General features: G+C 36.7%; 2 protein-coding genes across 2 annotated transcripts; both read right to left on the bottom strand.

Annotated features, from left to right (window-relative positions):
• Positions 1-227: 227 nt before the first annotated feature.
• LOC114519121 lies at positions 228-11,909 on the bottom strand. The gene is made up of 18 exons (XM_028539192.1): positions 11,729-11,909; positions 9,962-10,186; positions 9,233-9,514; positions 8,729-8,862; positions 8,436-8,586; positions 8,058-8,159; positions 7,394-7,714; positions 6,958-7,101; positions 6,281-6,382; positions 5,630-5,932; positions 5,450-5,514; positions 4,948-4,968; positions 4,796-4,871; positions 4,359-4,663; positions 2,478-2,724; positions 2,034-2,236; positions 1,258-1,477; positions 228-858 (listed from the first exon to the last, which is right to left on the bottom strand). Exons 1-18 carry the CDS (start codon positions 11,814-11,816, stop codon positions 803-805), a joined length of 3,045 nt encoding a protein of 1,014 aa, XP_028394993.1. The 5' UTR covers positions 11,817-11,909; the 3' UTR covers positions 228-802.
• A 2,901-nt stretch (positions 11,910-14,810) lies between these two features.
• Positions 14,811-19,272, bottom strand: LOC114518933 (cell division cycle 7-related protein kinase-like). The gene is made up of 10 exons (XM_028538969.1): positions 19,041-19,272; positions 18,796-18,882; positions 18,490-18,619; positions 18,146-18,239; positions 17,863-18,005; positions 17,667-17,743; positions 16,875-17,250; positions 16,541-16,623; positions 16,279-16,428; positions 14,811-15,901 (listed from the first exon to the last, which is right to left on the bottom strand). The coding sequence occupies exons 1-10, from the start codon at positions 19,210-19,212 to the stop codon at positions 15,165-15,167; spliced, it is 2,049 nt and encodes a 682-aa protein (XP_028394770.1). The 5' UTR covers positions 19,213-19,272; the 3' UTR covers positions 14,811-15,164.
• Positions 19,273-19,419: the final 147 nt, after the last annotated feature.

The raw sequence follows: 19,419 nt of genomic DNA, 5'->3' as shown, positions 1-19,419 counted from the left end.
CCCCCCCCCGTCTCTTTTGGTCTGAGGATCGATATTTACTAATAAATTAGGATTGGAAAGCCCGCGAAATGAAAGATACTGGTTTGTTACGCGATCCCTATGCATTAAAATCATTAATAATCCAGAGATCTTCTGATCATCTGATAATGGGTTTACGTATACGAAGAAAATGTTTTTAATAATACATGAATAAAATATAATAAATATTTAAAATTACCAAAGTTAAATGTTACAACGTTACAAATTTAGTTACGAATTCACTCACTTAAGATTTAAAGTGATTATCCCTGGAGTAGATAAAATTAAATATGATTCGCCTTGTCTTTATACTGACTTTAAATCAAGTTATTTATTCAACGATGAACAACAGATTTTAAAACATCAGTTCCAACAAATTTACTTTTAACATACTTTAGTTTTAAAGGTCAGTTTTTACACAAATTTGTCTACCATGCAGCTGTGATAGTATTTATGAAAATATTAATAACTTAAAATAATAAGGAATGTGAAAGTATACTCTATAAGCATAATATTTAGAATTCAATTTAAATGACATTATGACATGATTAATGATTGTTTATTTATGTTTAAACTTTATGTTTGAAAAGTCGATTGCTCAATGGTTACGCAATAAACAACTGGCCCAATTTATACAATTTTAAGCATATATATAATACAATGAAACAACTGGCCCAATTTATACACTTTTAAGTCAAAATTTAGCGATACTATACGGGACGTTACAGCAACTACAGCTAAAACCCCTGAGAACAAATCAAAACATGGCTTACATGTACGTGAATCACTTTGAACCGTCCAGCTCAGGAACGTCATTATCTTTAAATATATCTCCCTCATCTGTGAAGAAAAAGGTTCAGTTAGGAATTAAATTAAATTAATTAATTTAAAATAAATTAAATTAGTTGTATAAAAGACTAGTTAACTCTGTAGTTAAGGACAGAATTGGCCAATCAGAGTTGTGTATTTCTGAGTTAACTATAGGATTTAACTGTGGAAAGCGTAGTTAAAGAGTCTTATACAACCGGCCCCTGATTTGTCGGATCTAATTCAATAATATGACTTATATCACTGTGGAAAAAGTTGTTGTTTCGGGTGAGATCCTATAACAAAGCAAATGAGCAACGTCGAACCCAGGGTTCCATATCTACGCTCCCGGCGCCTTCCCGAGCGTTGGTAGAATCCTGGGTACGAGGTTGGCAAATGAGATACTGTTTTTCAACAGCTTGCCCTTCTCACCTTCTAATTTCTCTAACTCGATTTCATCTCCCATTTCTTTATTCAGTTCTTCAAACTGTTTCCACTGTCCATCTTGTTCCAGTTCAATCTTTTTCTCAAGTTCTTTCATCTGCTTCATCTTTTTAAGTTGCAGCAACGTCTGAACCTGTGACATTTCTTTAAGTTGAGATGGTTTCATGTTCTTCGCTTTCTTAAGCAGCTCCATGCCAGCACGACTCAACTAAAAAAGCAAAACTGTTATAGTTAACTCGCTATAAACAATGCAGAATAAATGAACAACTGCGTACAAAATATCCCACTGCAGACTTATAATTGTGCATGACATGCGTGCTTGTACCAAGGAAAACTTCATCGGTAACATAAACAGACGTATATAAAGACGTGTTGAGGCCCATTTACACTATGCGATTTGTCGTATACGATTCCTACCCTGGCGTATGTGAACGTATGAACACGCGTACAAATGTGACACTTTAAATTCTAGCCTGAACAAAATTGAATGAAGATTGTGGCATACGCACTCTTTTGCATTCGTCAGAATGATAATTGCATACAACTTATCGTTTAGTCTAAATAGGCCTTTAGAAACTGTTTACAATTTTCGCGTCGTCAGGAATTGAAGTTAATAAGTTCACGGCAACCATGTATATAATCCACCATCGCAATTATCGCTACTCTGGTTTAATTAATGAATGTAATCACTACACAAAGATTACATGTCGTGAAATTGACGTGAATATAATCTTTGTGTGGTGATTATTTTTCGATTTCCATACCTGTCCTAACATGCCTTTGGCTAAGCCTTGTGCCTGTGCCAAAGCTCCCATTCCAGCCTGTTTCAACTGATCAAAAGCACCCATTCCCAGGCCCTTGGCCTGATCTAGAGCACCCATCCCCAGGCCCTTGGCCTGATCTAGAGCACCCATGCCAGCCTTTTTGAGATCACCGACTGCAGCCATGCCCATTCCTTTTGCTTTGTCTAAAGAGAGAAAGTAAAACGACAAGTATGAATTCATTGATGGTTGAAATGCTAAATGGGAAGGTGTAGAAATACTTTATGTTAGAAATATTTAATGTTAGCTTAAAACACTACCTTCTTGTTTTGCTAGGTTTAACGCTTACTTTAAAACCAAATCAATGCGGTCTAAAGGTAGATTCAACTACCATTGAAAGATAAACAATGCCACTTCCCGCAAGCATCCACAAGTTAATTGACTTACCCAATGCTCCCATTCCCGCTTCTTTTGCCTTGTTCGCCATTTTCATGCCCGCGTCTTTAGCTTTATTCATTGCGTCCATTCCAGCTGACTTTGCTTTGTTCGCCGCATCCAATCCTGCTTTCTTCGCTTTATCAACAGCAGCCATACCGGCGTCTTTAGCTTTGTTAGCCATATTTTTCCCAGCAGCTGTCGCCTTGCCTGCCACATTTTTCCCCATACCAGTGGCTTGATTCTTAGCGCTATCAGCCTGAGCAAAAATTTAAAAACTATATAAACAACACACTGATGTTGACTTGCCAGAGTCTGGGTTTTTGTCGAGGGTCGAGGGTCTGAAGTCGAGGTCGAGGGTCCGAAGTCGAGGTCGAGGGTCGACATATTGCGTTAAAAAGGCTTTGCGCGTAATAATGAAACTTATAATTAATTATCGTCATTGCTACTGTATTATCTAAATGTGCGTTGAATCATTTTAGAGAAAAACACATCGTAATTTTAATGAGTGATAAGATTAATATTGCAAAGATATCGCTTCGTTTAAACCCTAAAACGCCTTTCAAAGTTGCCCTCACGAAGGCTTGGGTTAGCTGACCGACCGAGAGACTCAAGATCATATGGATTACTATAAATACCTTTACTTTTATTACTGTGTATCAAGAATGTTTTTAATTTCTCTAAACTGGAATTTTCGCGAGTCGTTTTGGCATCGGGGTGTCAAATTCAAAAGAAAACCAAGCCGCGGCTAACACATTGAGTGTCATATCACCAACACCGGCGAGCCCGACTTTGAAAAAAGACACCGTGCTCATCCTATTCTCTTCACCGAGGCAACATTACTAGACAATTCTAAAACGAATCTTCTATACGAAACTAATATGGCTAAACGTCTCTACTCTGAAGTCGTTAAAAATCCATTGTTCAATGGATTTGCTTTTATATCTCGAGATCTTTTGTCTTCACTCGATGCTCGGCAACGAGAGATTTTATCCGAATGCGATATAAAAATAGTTCCTAAATAAGTTCCAGTACATCATAAATATCTATATAGTTTTAGGCATTTTTAGGTTAATAACTAGATTTCAAGATATTGCGTTTACAGTAAAGTTTATTACTGTAATTTTTAGGTGCATCCACCCGAGCTTGTGCTTTATGGTTAGGGTTGTGAATTGCAACTTTGAAAGTAAAAAGTATACTTCTAAACTACTATATACTAGCATTGATTTAGTTATTAGGGCGGGCCAATTTTCTGCAGTAATAAGTTTACGTCGTGTTTACCTTATTTGGTGCACAAATTACGATGTTATTACAATGAACGCACGTTTAGATAATACAGTAACAATGAAGATAATTCATTATAAGTTTCATTATTACGCGCAAAGCCTTTTTAACGCAATATGTCGACCCTCGACCTCGACTTCGGATCCTCGACCTCGACTTTGGACCCTCGACCCTCGACAAAAACCCAGACTCGACTTGCCATTACATAGGCCAACATCGTACTATACGCATCATCCTTATTTTTTACTTGCTTTTTCTCAACTCAAATTTACATATTTTTGTTTGTTGGCATTCTCTAAGGGAGGCGGGTTTCCTTTTACTTTTTCCAATGCTTCCAAAAAAATTCGATTATTACCATCTAACATTCAGGCTCGGAACGATTTTTAATCATAATAGCAATACAAATAAACGTATACGAAATTTGATTGGCAGAGAAACCTGATACGCTAAAAATCGTTAAATATCGTTCCGTGTATAACAACATGGTTAGGGTCTGGATTTGTCTTCTCGAAACAACATGGCATACTTGGTATCCTGAGAACAGTCTAGATTAGGAAAAGCTCTTCCCAACAAAACCCAATCTACACAACAATTTGCTTATAAACCCACCTCGCTTTCAATCTCATTCTTGGCCTCTTTACCCTTCTCAATACCAATCTCTAGGTACTTTTTAGCCATTTTCTGCATCTCCTCAATAAACTCTCCAATCTTCGGCTTTGCTTCCTCAACAAAATTTCGAACTGGCACAGGATCAACATCATCCAAAAGACCTTTAATATCACTTGTATCATATTCGCTCAGGGTGGTAATCTGTTTTGTCATATCTCCCGCAATACTCGAAATAGATTCCATGAGCTTAGCTTGAATAAAAGCAACCCCATCCATCATCATGCCAAGTCCAATATCCATGTATTCTGTAGAAATAGCAAAAGTTATTCGAATTACAGTTCCGTGTATTTCAATCAGAAGATCTGACAGAAATTAGTTGGAATTTAAAATAGTAAACTGTAGTAGCTTGTGTAAATTATCTTTAAAAGTTTTATTACCTTTCCCTGTTTCTATGTATCCTTTTTTCTTGAACTTTTCCATCTCTTCTTTGCCAGTTTTTAGATAGTCTTGACCCTATTTTGATAGGAACAGCGGCATTTGTTCAGACTTGTATCTAACACATTACGCAGGAGCTGAAAATCCTTCTTACCTTTTCCAACATTTCTTTCAACTAAAAAGAAGAGTAACAAAATGAATTAAAGTGAGTCAAAAATGGTACAACCCAACTCAACTCAACCCAACCCAACCCAACAACAGCACGACATGACACGACACAACACGACACAACACAACACAACACAACACAACACAACACAACACAACACAACACAACACAACACAACACAACACAACACAACACAACACAACACAACACAACACAACACAACACAAACACAACACAACACACAACAACACAACCCAAACAACACAACACAACACAACACAACACAACACAACACAACACAACACAACACAACACAACACAACACAACACAACACAACACAACTAAGAGTGACAATTATTGTGACAAAATCGTTTCACATGCAACCATCTAAATATCCAAAATTAAGTTTTATGAAAGTTTACCTATCTCTGAGTATACCAAGCACTTAAAAAAAATCACTTCGTTATAGCGTATCATCAGACCTACCTTTTTTTTGAATTTATCCTGTTGCTGGTTCATCTGTCCTTGCATATCACCGACCATTTCCATGCCTAAAGATACATTAAACACAAATCACTCAAAAGGCGTAGGTATTATAGCTGTAGAAATATGTGACCGTCGAGTTAAATTTAAGTTGTAGAAAGCAAATCAAGAATGTGTTATTACTTTGTCCCTGTAACTGATTTGCCATTTCCATGCCTTGTTCTTTCGCTTTGTCAGCTGCTTCCATTGCTTGCTTTTTCGCTTTCTCTGCTGCTTCCATTGCCTGTTTCTTGGCTTTCTCTGCTGCTTCCATTGCCTGTTTTTTTGCTTTGTCCGCCATCTCCATTGCCTGGTCTTTCATCTTATTTGCCATTCCCATTGCCTGGTCTTTCATCTTATTCGCCATTCCCATTGCCTGGTCTTTCATCTTATTGGCCATTGCCAATCCTTGGTTCTTGAACTTATTCGCCATTGCCATTCCCTGACCTTGAAAAAATACAATTAAAATACTGTATCTCGATCTATTCATTAGGGATTGGATACAATAAGGCGGACGCAGTCACCGAAACCCTGTTGAAAACTATGACCAGTCAGATTTCTGGTTTCTCCAGGTCAGTAAGCCTAGTTAAATCATAGAATAATCTACCTCTATGCCTAAAATGAGTTCTTGATCACCGTTAGTTCAATGATTACATACCTAACGGATCTCATGAGGAAAAACTAACAATGTCTATTATTTTTACCGTCAACCTAATATTAAATTAGTATTAAATGATTTTGCTGTCAATCTAATATTAATATTAAATTTGGTAATTATATTGTTTATTCAAATACCTTGAAGATTATTCAGCATCCCCATTCCCTGTGCTCCAAGGTTGTTCAACATTCCCATGCCTTGGCCTTTCAAATTGTTCAGCATACCCATTCCCATTCCACCTTAACAAGAATACATCACCAGTATGAATAAGAGACGGAATATAAGCGGATTTCACTCGTTCAAAAGTTCATCTTCATAGGGTCTGTTCACCGATATTTAAAGAAGCGTAAAATGGACTTTGAGGTATTGAAAAAAGTCAATTTGAAACGAAAAAATCACATGCTATTGTTAGGATGATAACACGACTACCAGAATTGTGTTATTTACTCATTTCAATACCTCAAAGTCCATTTTACGCTTCGTTAAATCTCGGTAACCGGGCTCATGTGAACAGCCCCTTATTCCGGTTGAAGAAAGTGAGAGACTTCACAGGGAAGTAGAAATTTTGTTTGGGCTAACCCGTCTGGGGTAAAGAGAAAAATCACTACATCAATTCACTAAAATGCTATCCTTTCATGTGACGACTAAACTCTAACGAAATCTTAACCAAAGCTCATTTTCTATCATTAGTTAGGCATATAGTCCAAATATACACTTTTGTGAGAAGTAATATGGTTTAAGCAATTAAATCATAGCTCTGAAGGAGAGCGCTCACCGAGTATTATTATAATATGTTATATTTTTATTCATATACCTAACTGTCCACCCAACTGTCCACCCAACTGTCCAAGCAAACCACCAACAGCATCACCGGCCATGCCAAGTGCGTTGTCCTTTACAGACCCAGTTTGTAGACTACTGGCGATATCTCCAAGTCCCAACCTCACAATGGTGTCAGCTATTATGAGATAATCAAATACATGTATAATTCTATAATTCTACACCCAGGTCAAACAAGTAGGAGAGTTGACGAACTTTCACTAGCTTTTGACCGCCAGTTTTTATTTACCCCTATACCCTATGATAATTGATTATAATACGTGTAAACTTAATAAATCTGCTTCAATGAGATTATTTCACGGCCTTTGGTCTGTTGCAAAAGATCTAGCTTAGCTTTACTGACAGATTGTCGAGTGCGGGAAAAGAATGACTTGCAGGAGACAGATAAATCAAGTTGAGAGAAATCTTACCTATTCCAATAACTGCCACTTCACACAAGCTCAGTTTTTGATCACCTCTATTCACTCTGATGTTCACATAACGCCCCACGGTTTCATTCTTGCACGCGATTGTCTCCAACCGTCCCGGCAAAAGGGTATACGCTGGGGTACACTTAGGGTTATCGTTTCCCTCGTTATCAAGACTGTTACCTACTCGTACTTCAAAGTCAAACATATCCCAACCATTATCAGAATCTTGGTTTGAAATGAATACTTCTTTGACATGGTAAATACGGCGAAGATCAATACGAAGCCAGGGTGCATATTGGGAGCGTGTATGGGTACAGGTTTCTGAGAAAGATGGAGGGTTTTCAGAGAATATAATAGGGGCAAGGGGAGGGAGAAGTGGAACCAGAATGGAAAATGTTGTTGGAAAAGGCAACAACAGTTGTCTGCGAAGCAGATCCATTATGTTGATGTAGACCTACCCCAGTCTACTAATGAATGATCTTAGTCATACTCTAAACGTTAGATGACGGCTGCACAAATAGGCAAAAATGGTTTGCAGTTGTTTCCACTTGTGTGGAAGACGCACAATTTTCAGTTAACCCACTACTGCATGTATTGTGCCACCCCTTGAAAAGGAAGCTTTTTATCATTACGAAGCCTTTTATCTTTTATAAAATTCACTAACCATTCGGACGTTTGGGGACAAACACCCCATCCACGACGTTACTGGACGTAGAATTTCGTTCACTATCAGATAACTGGACGGGTTGATTCTTAGCGACATTTACTAGAAACGAAAAAGAAACCCATTTGATATTTAAAGAATTCGCTCCATAAGATCCTCTTGAAGTCTGAGGTAGAGCAGGATGCTTGTTAAGATCCAATGTTACCTGATTTACGACAAAGAGATAAAACTAAAACGTGCAGAGAGAGACTGTAAAGTTGGTTTAGCAAAACTGGAAACTAAATTTTCTTTTTCTTATTACATGCCAAGAAAAGCATTTCTAGTCGAAACCACCTCTTTAGTTTAAAATATATCTAATGAAGGGCAGCCAGTACATACCATCATCAGGATGACAGCCGATGGCTTCCACTCTCATACAAATCAATTTTCCATGAAATGACTTGGGTGTAAACTTGATATATCTTGCTGCAATTCTGTGTGGAAAACTACCAACAGCCATGGAGTTACGGTCATTGTTTCCTTTCAACACCTATGAAGGGGAGACATTACAAAAATGTATTCCAAAAACATACCTAAATTAAAGTCCATAACCACTCATTGCATGCCTAATATACTTTGTTTATGGTCGAACACATTGCTTAAGGAGATTCTCTAAAAACAAATTTTCGTACCAAAAGTTCACCATCCTTTTCAATCTGCTTCCAATGTTTCTTTGTACTGCTGTACGACACAGTGTATTCAGTAACCCAGTTGTCAGAGTCTGATCTTCCTTGGGTTATAACTCCCTCAAGAATTAGCACTTGACCTGATTTAAGATAATTAAGAAGCATCTTAGATAACAGTATCTCCAAAGGAGCCATCTAATAGTGTTAACTTTTATTCGGAACTATTTCCAAGAAATGTTTTCAAGGATAAGTGGAGTGAAATCTAACTTTTGTTGCAACTTGCAATGCAAGTCTACTTTTAAGAGGCGTACCTTACACTTCAAAATGTAAGTGTAAGATACGCCATGGAGTATTGGAGTATAATAAAGACAAAAGTTTGGTAGTTGCCAAATTTACATCTCTCAAAAGAAGAATTGCATTGCAAGTTGCAGGAAAAATTGCACCGTGTAACAGGGTCTGAGTATAGTATACACATTTAAAACGTAAAACCTTTAGTTGAAGGGAGCCTACCTAAGTCCACGGTGAGGTGGTGCTCTCCTTCCAAAAGATCTCCACTTGCACACCACGATCCCTCAGTGTTCCCCAACCTTCCATGATGCGCTGCGGTCATGTTTCCAGTAATGGTAAAATTTGATTTTACCGATGAGGATGTCTCATTAGAGTCATCATCGAGCTCTTCCAGTGTAGAATTGATGAATTTCTCGAGATCAAAGAGCTCGAGAGTCGAGCTTGCAAACATTTGTTCATCTTTGATTATTTTCTTGCTCTGTATTCCGAGATAATTACTGCATACTGAAATTATTACAAACAAAAGTTTTATCAGCAATTTTGATCATGCCACTTGATTGCAACGTTTTTCGTGGTCATATTAACCGGGTCCGCGGGGGTAAGGAGGGAATACAAATTCGGGGGGGGACGGTGTTTCATAATAATGTAGTGAAGAAGATAATGTAGTGACATAAATGGATGGAATGCCACACTTCATAGCAAAAATTTTAAAATTAACTGTCGCTTTTAGCCAAAAGAAACACCGTTATGTTTTTACATAAATTTTAAGACCATTTTTAAAACGTTTAGGGTCGGAGTCACCTTGCTCAGTTGGCCTCTGTATGTTATTAAATGTTTTCTCAAATAAAAATTTCGAGTAAAAACACGCTGTCGTGCAATAATGGCCAGTGATTTGGTGTGATTTACCTTTAAGATTCAATATATTTCAATCGTAACAAAGTAGCTACGTACCGGGATAAAGGATAGAGCTTGGTCCATCATCAACAACCGTTGTGGTATTTGTCACATTTGAACTCACAGTAGCATTTTTCAAACTTCCACCGGTTGTATTCTGCCCAGACACTGAACTTTCATTGGCTAAACCTTCTGTTGTTGATGGCGTTGAGCTCGGGACATTTGAAGGAGTCGTACTCTCTTCAGAGTTGGTGGTTGATGTTGAGTTTTTATAGACTATGTCTGAAAAAAAAGGGGGGGGGGTATAATCTTTGACTTTGGCAGAAATATTATTACCATGCACAGTTGCAAGCGTATCTACCTTTCCTTAAAAAACTTAGCGAGAATAGAAAAGGCGGACATTGCTCAAGCAATTACTTTCCATCTTTCCTATTTCCATCTGCGCTTTTTCTATATCATTCCAAAATTTAATTTGATTCGAAATTAATATCGCTGCATGGTATAGGCTGCCGTCTTTCATGTATAAGAACATAGTCAAATTGAGTGACTAACTTGTATTTAGGTTTCAAGTCAAGACTGTATAATACCTTTGACAGAGGAAAATTAAAGAAAATTTGCTTGTGAACATGTTTTGGAATTTGCTTGTGAACATGTTTTGGAAAAGCGATTTACTTCCATCTCAGTAGTCGACAAGAGTCGTTTAACCAAAGACTTGGATAGGACCATTTTATAATATTTTATTTGGTCTTGTCGTATCAATAAGCATTCGGGTAAATATATTAATGCATACAAAGTAAACTAGGCAACCTGCTATTGCTAAACCACAAAAGTGACACATATGATTTTATATTTAAAACAGAACGCGAAAACATGTAATTATATCAAATTATGTGTTTTCTGGGTATATATTCACCGGTACGAATAAGAATTAACATTGAATTAAAAGAAAATTCTATTGAAAAATTTTATAACTTTGAAAGAGAGAAACAAAATTTGGGATTAATATTCATCGACCTCCCCTCCCGCACCAAATAACGCTTGGATTGATGCTTAGTTGAGGGATTTTTTGCCACGTCCATTATAGCTTATATACCTAGAGCATGATAAACATGTTTGCGACCTTCGACAAAATACAATGATCAGAAAGAAGCTTGATTTTGCATCGTTGACATGCAACGTGAAATTGTTTTGCTCGTTATATCGGTAATTGGGATGACTAGTCATTTTTTTAATAGATATAATAAGCAAAAACATTTTGCAAAAGAATGTGCTAGAAGTTTCCAAGACAAATATAATGTACAAAAATAAACTACTCTTCTATCTATTATGACTTTATGCAACATAATCAGATTATTGACTGTTAAGAAACTATTTTCATTATACGGTAATAGAATAAAGCTAATGACATGAAATGACTGGATATTTGGTCAACTCATTTGGTTTTTAAATGGTAGCATTTATTGTACTTTCTATCAAAAATTCATTTCCAATTGCTTCAGTCATACGAGTCTCTTAAAAGAATTATTTCCCGCCATTTCGTGTGATTGTCTCCACTGAGAAAACAATTCCTCTGCGTGCATGGCTGTATATTTGTCACGGAAAATTGTTGCTGGCAGCCTGGCAAACAAATTTCACTGGCAAGCATGCAGAACTGTCATGCAATTGCACAGAAATACAAATACAATGAAATCTCGTTTAGGAAGATTCATACAGTTTTCACTCTTTAACACAGGGCTTTAAATTAAAAGCCCAAAAAGAAAAACATTGGCATGTCGAATGCAATCAAATAACAAACAGTTTATACGATGGTTCTTATCGACTTACTTTTAGTTGTACTCATAGTAGGAGCGGAACCACTCTCGCGAACCAGGAATAGAAGACCAATTACCAGAATACAGCGATAAATCGCCATATTTTTCGATGAATATTGGCCACAGTAAAGATTTCTGTATACTTTAACGAGATCTGTGTCCACTAGTGACCAAGGACGCGATATACGATCTAAGCTTGCGGTCACAGACGATGCTTGCAGGTGGCTACATAAATAAGGTAGAGAGTGTTAATGAGGGAGAAAATGGTTTATTCTCATTGGGCCAATTGTGAGTAGTGGAGTGAAAGAGAAATAGACTGCAATTGAAGCGAATCTCTGGATAACCTTAGTATATAATTTTAGCAAAGAGACAGATCTATATATAGGAATGTTGCATGTCTTCAGTTTTTGACTGCGTGCATGTCTAGACGACATTTGAATAAATTCGAAAACATTTCTCGACTGTAGTTTTAATTAATGAAAAATTTACAAAAACTAAAACGAATAGGTTAGTCATATCGGATCATTCCTTTTTAAAAAAAATAATATGGGCTATTTTCAACGTGTATCAACGTGTAACTAGAATAACACAGTTGATGGCCCTATAACTTATATTCAAAAACGCTTCATCTATCTTTTTCGCCTCACGAAATTATACTGATGATATATTATTGACAATCAACGCATGTAAATAAGCATGCCGATTTGACCAACGCATGGGTGTTCCGACCCTGTCATCCCAAGTGAAAGCTGTAATATTATATATACTGTAGTAAACCCCTGAAAATACGGTTTTGCATTGGAATTTCAAGTATCAAATCTACATTATTAATTTCTCTTACCCATTTATTTGGTGGAGGAGAGTCTTCAAAGATTTGTCGTCTACTATCAATTCTTCAATTTGTTTTCTTCATCCTTTTTCGGTTATATCTACCATGCAAACATTTTAGCTTTTTTTTGGTCCTGGATCTTTTCTTATACATAGATCTCCACACCATCACAGCCTAGCTTAATACTGTCGGCTTTTTCCATCTCTAAAATCAGTTTCCTTTCCTTCCTTAAATTACTACCACAGCGCGTCTTTGATTAATTCAATCTCTCCCACTCATTTATAGTAAAACACCATTTTGTTCATGTTAAAAATGGCATCAGCACTGTTCAGTCGATGTTTTCTGTTGCAGCCTGGTTCCATTTAATCGTTGTCGTGAACATATATCAAGGTGTTTTTGAGTATCGTTACGCGTGTGCAGTCAACAATGACTGATTCCAATAAAAAATACAGACCAATTTACCTTCGGACGATTTCACATGAGAGAAAATAACTTCACTAAAATGCAGGCTTTGTTTACACCAGCTTATATAGACTACAGAGGCTGGTTGTTCAAATGCCGGTTAGCTAAACCCTGGGTTAGAGCAAATCTTGGCATCGATTTTTTTAATCGCTTGTTTACAAAGTTGAATATCTCATTTTCCAAAAATATTTTCTGGACCGACAAAAGCCATATTCTGTAACGGTTTTAGCAAGAACAGCGGTTCAAAGACACTTAAACCAAAACAGTTGAATAAAATTTAACCCAGGGTTAGCAGCGCTAACCCAGCTTTGAACAACTGGCCCTTGAATACAGTAGCTGCATGAGGTTTTAGTAAACTCAGTCAAGCGTAAGGCAGGGACAGTCGTGATTTAAAAACAAACCCATTCAAGCGCTAATATCCTTACAGTTTGATAAGTTTTCATCTCTCATAAAAATGCGAAATGAGTGTTTAACTTCCCTATTGGGGTACCTAACTATTCTTTACTTTTCACTCAGTATTGTCGAAGGTAAGTGAACGAAATATTATTTTTCAACGCAGTTTAAAAACGTTTGCAATTGTTAATTGTGTTTAGATTATATTTATTTATTACTTCAAAATTAAAGTTTTGAAACGCCTTGTATTTGGATCAGGGTATATTATTAACTCGAAATCTAGAAACTAGGTTTTTTTGTAGAATTCGAACAGAATAAAACCAATTTGACATTCTGGTTGACTCGGTTAGTCGACTGCCAATTGAACTCTCTTCCTGTTGGAAGAACCGCAAAGGTTTTAATCTTTTGCAGGTATTGTCTGTTTTGCCCAGAGACCTTTAGCTTTGTGAATATTGCTTTCGTAATTCTAAACAACTGAAGCGGCAATTTCAAACTAAGATAGACCAATTTTAGGGTCAAATATATATCGATAGAATAAATTCTTGCTCCTACAGTTGTTTTCATCGGATACTTAAGTATACGACGCCATTCATTTTAAAAATTTTAGGTAAACCAGTTGGCCATCATCATTACGACCTTTCCAGCACTATTAAAAGTTTGCGTCACGATATACACAAAGTTCTTCATTTTATCGATCATTTGAGCGAAGATGTTCAAACTAAAGGAATCACAAGTAAAGGTAACGAAGCACATTCAAAGAATATCAATTTCACCAAAAAATCCTTAGGGTAAGAAGTAAAATCATAGGTAGCACAACACTCGTGTTCCGCGCGCGTACACGCTACTCAGTGATCAGTGTACGCGCGCGGAACACGAGTGTTGGGCTACCTATGGTAAAATGGGAGACTGCTTGATATCTAACATTTATGAAGCTTACTCGCAGAATCTCCACAAAAGATCTACCACATCATTAAAGGTATTTTGTCTCCATATAGACGACAAAGGGAGATCAGGAATACCGTACTTCCAGGGGCAATTCAATCACCTAATGGCAGATGAATCTGTGATCAAAGAAACTGCTAATAAAGCAGCCAAGGCCGTGGCAGATACCGCTAAGGCAACCCTTAAAACACAGAAAGGTGTTAAACAAATCGCAACAGGACTTGTACAGCTAAAGAAATGCTTAGAACGATTTGAAAAGACAATTACACTTTAAATTTTTAGTGCTACACATGCAGTTGGAATGAAGAAGGGAAAGACCATTACGTAAGAAAGTCAGTGAGGTCTGTGAAAAAATGCTTATGTACATAATCTCAAGTCATTCTGTAGCAAAACCTGTGAGAAATAAGCCTTCTAAATAACTTTGGAAAAAATAGCGTTCTTTATTGACAAATTGCATCTACTACAACTTGTCACATTACATTCCTTGCTTATACTCTCTTTAAACCCCAGTTTTATTTTCAGTAATAATTAAATACAATTTCAATTATAGAGATTTCTCCATTAATTCACTTGTTTAAATGTAAGCACGTTTTCTGGTTAGCTTTTCCGAATAACTCGGATGGAGTTCTTAATAGTTGCATGTAGGAAAGCATTCATCTTGCAGACCTGAACTCATTCATGCTACTGACCTGAAATCATTGTCAGCTATAGTTATGTGTGCATATAATATGTAACAGTCAGTCCAAAAAACGATTCAATTTCTACATTAGGTGATGTTTATTAAGTGTTTTGAAATAATTATCATTGTCATTCATAATATCATTTAGCTCTCTGGTTGCGGAGACATCCCCAAGCTCTTTCTATCCTGAAGAAAAGTATGATTCAAAGCCTCGTTTGCTGTTATTCTAGTCGCAGGGTTTAAATCTAGACACCTCTCCAGTAGATCATATGCCGATGCCGGCACATACCGTGAACACGAGCCACAATCACATGTACAGCGGCTTCCATCGAGATGTTCTCGAATGGGTTCACCCGTCTGATCACGTGAACCTTCCGACATTAACCGAACTTTTGATTCCCCTTTTGAAGCATGTGTTCTAACAGCAGTATTAGGAACTTTGTCATCGTTCCCTACATGACCATTTCTCAAGTTTTCACTTGGTTTGGTCTTACTGGATTTCAGTGAATCAGTTTGGGAAGATGACAACAGACCATTGGTAGGATTTTGTTGAAGAGGAGAAACTTGCAGGACTTTTTTATCTCGGTCAACGGTACGAGAATGAGACTTATCGCTTTCTCCAATCTTGGAGTTTTTTGTTGATAAAGTGTCTTTTGTATTGCTTTCAACACCTGTAGTTTTTGGACTTGCATGTAAACTAGTTCTTCTTAAATTTGATGCCGGAGAAGAAGGTTCGTTCTTTGGTAGAAGTTTGCTACATGAATTGCAACATTTCGTAGAGATTTCTTCATTTTCTTTTTGCTGCTTTGCCGAGCGCAATTTCTGGCAAAGTTTTTTGAGTTCATAGCCTGGTGAAATGCTGTTGCAAACCATGTATTTGCCTGAGCAAAAGATTTAGAAAGGTAGAAAAGTGAGATGGATTTTCGGCAACATTGCTTGCAAGACTGTTTTCACCTCCTGGTAAACGTATTTAGGGTATTTAAAGTTGAGTGTGATGCACATTCAGAACGACTGGCGCCTGTGAAACGATTACACTGCTTAAAGTCTGCCCAAATACAGTACATAGCAAGTCAACAGACTATAAAACATCCATCAGAAGTGAATTGGATCCGACAAAGTTGGATCGTGTGAACGGGACTTTACAATAATGCACTTCCAAACGCATCTCGTACCTTATTACCCGTATTAATAATTGTACAGCTTTTCTTACCGATAGAACCATAGTGAAGGCCTTTATTGATAGATTGTTCAAACTTACCTAGATGTTTAGTGCTCTCCATAACACGTTGCTTACCAAACACGGTAATGATTTGAGCCAAGGCTGTCATGTCATCCGCACATCGAAAAAATGGATATTTACCACTCAGAAGACACAAAAATATTATTCCAGCCGACCACACGTCGACAGCTAGAGGGTAAACAAAAATAAACATATAACCAAGAACAGTACATTGCACCACATTGAGCAGCTCGTAGACGCAGAGTAAGACATCTCTCATACTGTAAATATCTTGACTAACCCGTTGTCTGCTCGGGATGTTTCAGTAAAACTTCAGGAGCACGGAAGCCAGATGTACCAGCTCTTGGGGCACTTTGAGCAACTCTAAACGTATAATACACGAAAATTACTTGCAATTTGTATTTCCAAACAAGAACGTTTAGCTATAATCATAGGGAGAATCGCATTGGTTTTGTTAACCCTCTCAGCCAAACAATCGCCAGGTGTAATCTCTTCCTCAACAAGGGCCAGACATTCACATACAGTTGAGTTTATTCACTATATGCAATTGATCAGTTACTGCATGCCAATATGATGTTCATATTTGCGAGCCCAGTTAATGTAATTTAATGTACCTTTTAATACAGAGAGTGCATATTTCATACGTCTTGTGTTTTGTTTGACATAATCCTGTAGCCATCTTGGATGAAAGCGGCAAAGATTTTCCATCGAGTTTTTTCTCTTGCTCGCTCGGTGACACGAATCTCACGGCTCGATTTTTTTGCTTGGCGCTTGTTTCAACATCCTTACTGCCACTATTTTCGACAGAAGGCTTTGCTGTCTCCTTCACTGTTGACTTCACGACACCGTTTGCTTGACGAGCAAGCTTGTGTGAGGTCACCGCCACTCTTGGGCTTGTCCTTGGCTTTTTAGGTACTTGACTATTCTTGCTGATGCTTTCTGGTGATAGTTGTCTTGCGTTTTTCACGTTTGAGGATTTCGAATATTTACCTAGTCGGATTAAATAGTAGAGAATAGTACAAAAGGTACAGGGTATTCTTTTGCTTCAAGCCGCTACTAAGTCCCACCCAGCGGAAAAAAGACGAATAAAATACGCTACGTTTCGGATATGTAATAAGTGGAAAACATAGCTTAATATTTTGAAATTATACAAGATTTTTCCTCTCTGCTAAGCTGTCGTATCTAATTTCTCATAAATATTAATCAAATCTCATAATAATATAATCTCATAAACATTTTCTCTAGTTTTGCTCTTTTCATAGTTCAATTGACTATTTTCTACAGCTCCAAAAAAGAATACCAAGAAACAACATGTAGGGCATCACAATGACAAACTGAGAGTGAAAGAAACGAAGATGTATAGGTTGCAATAAATGTGAAGAAGTTTTTAAAATAAGTACACATACCATTTTTCTTTTCAATATCCCATGCATTGCGAGAACCAGGTTCATGCATTGCCAACCCAAAGTCAACCAAATTGTATCTGTGAATAATAACACAAGGTAAAAAAGGGCTGAAAAACCTGACATTATTTATATACTTTTATATACAGTACATATAGCTAAAGAAATTCTAAAATATTTATCTGACATGATCTAGTACCTTCCAGATTTTCTACAGTGAAGAAAGTTGCCAGGTTTAATATCTCTGTGGATAATAGAGAAGCTATGGATATGCTTCAAAGCTAGCAGGAGATTCTTAATATAGTCTTGAATACTTGACACTGTCATTGAATGAAGATAATCCTTTATAGAAATAGGGACAACAAAATATTATTTTTCCAATAAACGAGAATGAGATGTTCGACAAACATATTCCAAACTTCTGCAACCTCAAAAATCAAACCCCAAAGGAAAATCCAAATTTGAAAAATTTGATACCACACCTGAAATCTATCATGGGGAAAATAAGGCAAAATAATGACATTATGGTCACAATGTCTGATGGTTCCTTTATAACCAATCACATTATTCTTTCCACTAAAATTATAAAAGAATTATTAACATAAAGTGCTGTGATATCTAAGAAGAGGATTGGTAAAATATTTTTATCCTTTACTGGAAATTTTATCTGCAATGCATGCATATGACTACTGTCAGCTAGCAAACAGTCCAGGCATTTCAAAGGTCCCAAGTTTTTTATACATCTATATAATGGGTGAAATTGATTGTATGGGCAGAGAGATGCAACAAGATTTTATATATACAAAATTTTCAAAAAAAAACTCACCCCATTTCCTGTAAGCATCGAATTTCCCTTTCCACTCTGTCAGGAGAACTTGTTGGAATGATGTGTTTTAAAGCAAACTTTTCATCTGGATATTTCACAAGGCTAGCCAAATAAACATCGCTAAATGTACCTGCACAGAATAAAGTCAACAGCTTAGAAAGTAAGGTTCTCCAACCTATTCTTTTGCTGAAGTTGGAGGGCTCAAGTGCCAATATTTAATAGGCATACAAACTGACTTGCAATGATGGCCATTTTGTAATATCTAAGTGTCATATTACTGTATGTAATTCCATATATAAACTGTACCTTCTCCTATTTTGTTTTCAATAACAAAGTTTGCTTTAAGTTCTGGAACATTTGCAAACAAATCATCACTTTTTCTTTCCAAGAACTCTAAAACGATAAAAATAATTAAATAAACGTGCGCGGTGTGTATTTAATAAATACAGCATGTTTTTAAAATATATTAAATATTGCCCAAATTATGACCTTGTAAACAAAGCAAAGAATACAATAACGAATTTAAAAAACTACAGGGGAAATACACCAACCTTTACAAGGTTCTTGAGTAAAGGTTTTATCAAAATCATTCTGCTTCTTCCCTTCGTGTCTCGAGTCATCACGCTCAAATTTTTCCACATTTTCCCAACATTTTGGAACATTCAAATCAGGACTTTCACGTTCTGTAACGCTTGCTTCGAGGACACATTCTTTATTTGCCATAATATTGGGGAAATTTAGCTTAGTTTTTGTACAATTATCTTTCCTCTGTCTTTTATAAACAAATATGGACGATTTCCCGCGCTTTTTAAAAGAAAAGAAGAAACGCTCTTTAAACTCAGGACGGATACTTCGTGTAAGATTATTGTTAGGCATACGAAACAAATACGGCATACATTTATATAATATATATTTTTAAAAGAAATAAAT

This window comes from Dendronephthya gigantea, unplaced genomic scaffold, assembly GCF_004324835.1.
Source record: "Dendronephthya gigantea isolate DGI-Jeju-01 unplaced genomic scaffold, DenGig_1.0 000012F, whole genome shotgun sequence".
Lineage (NCBI taxonomy): Eukaryota > Metazoa > Cnidaria > Anthozoa > Malacalcyonacea > Nephtheidae > Dendronephthya > Dendronephthya gigantea.
This window is presented reverse-complemented; position numbering and strand designations above follow the sequence as displayed.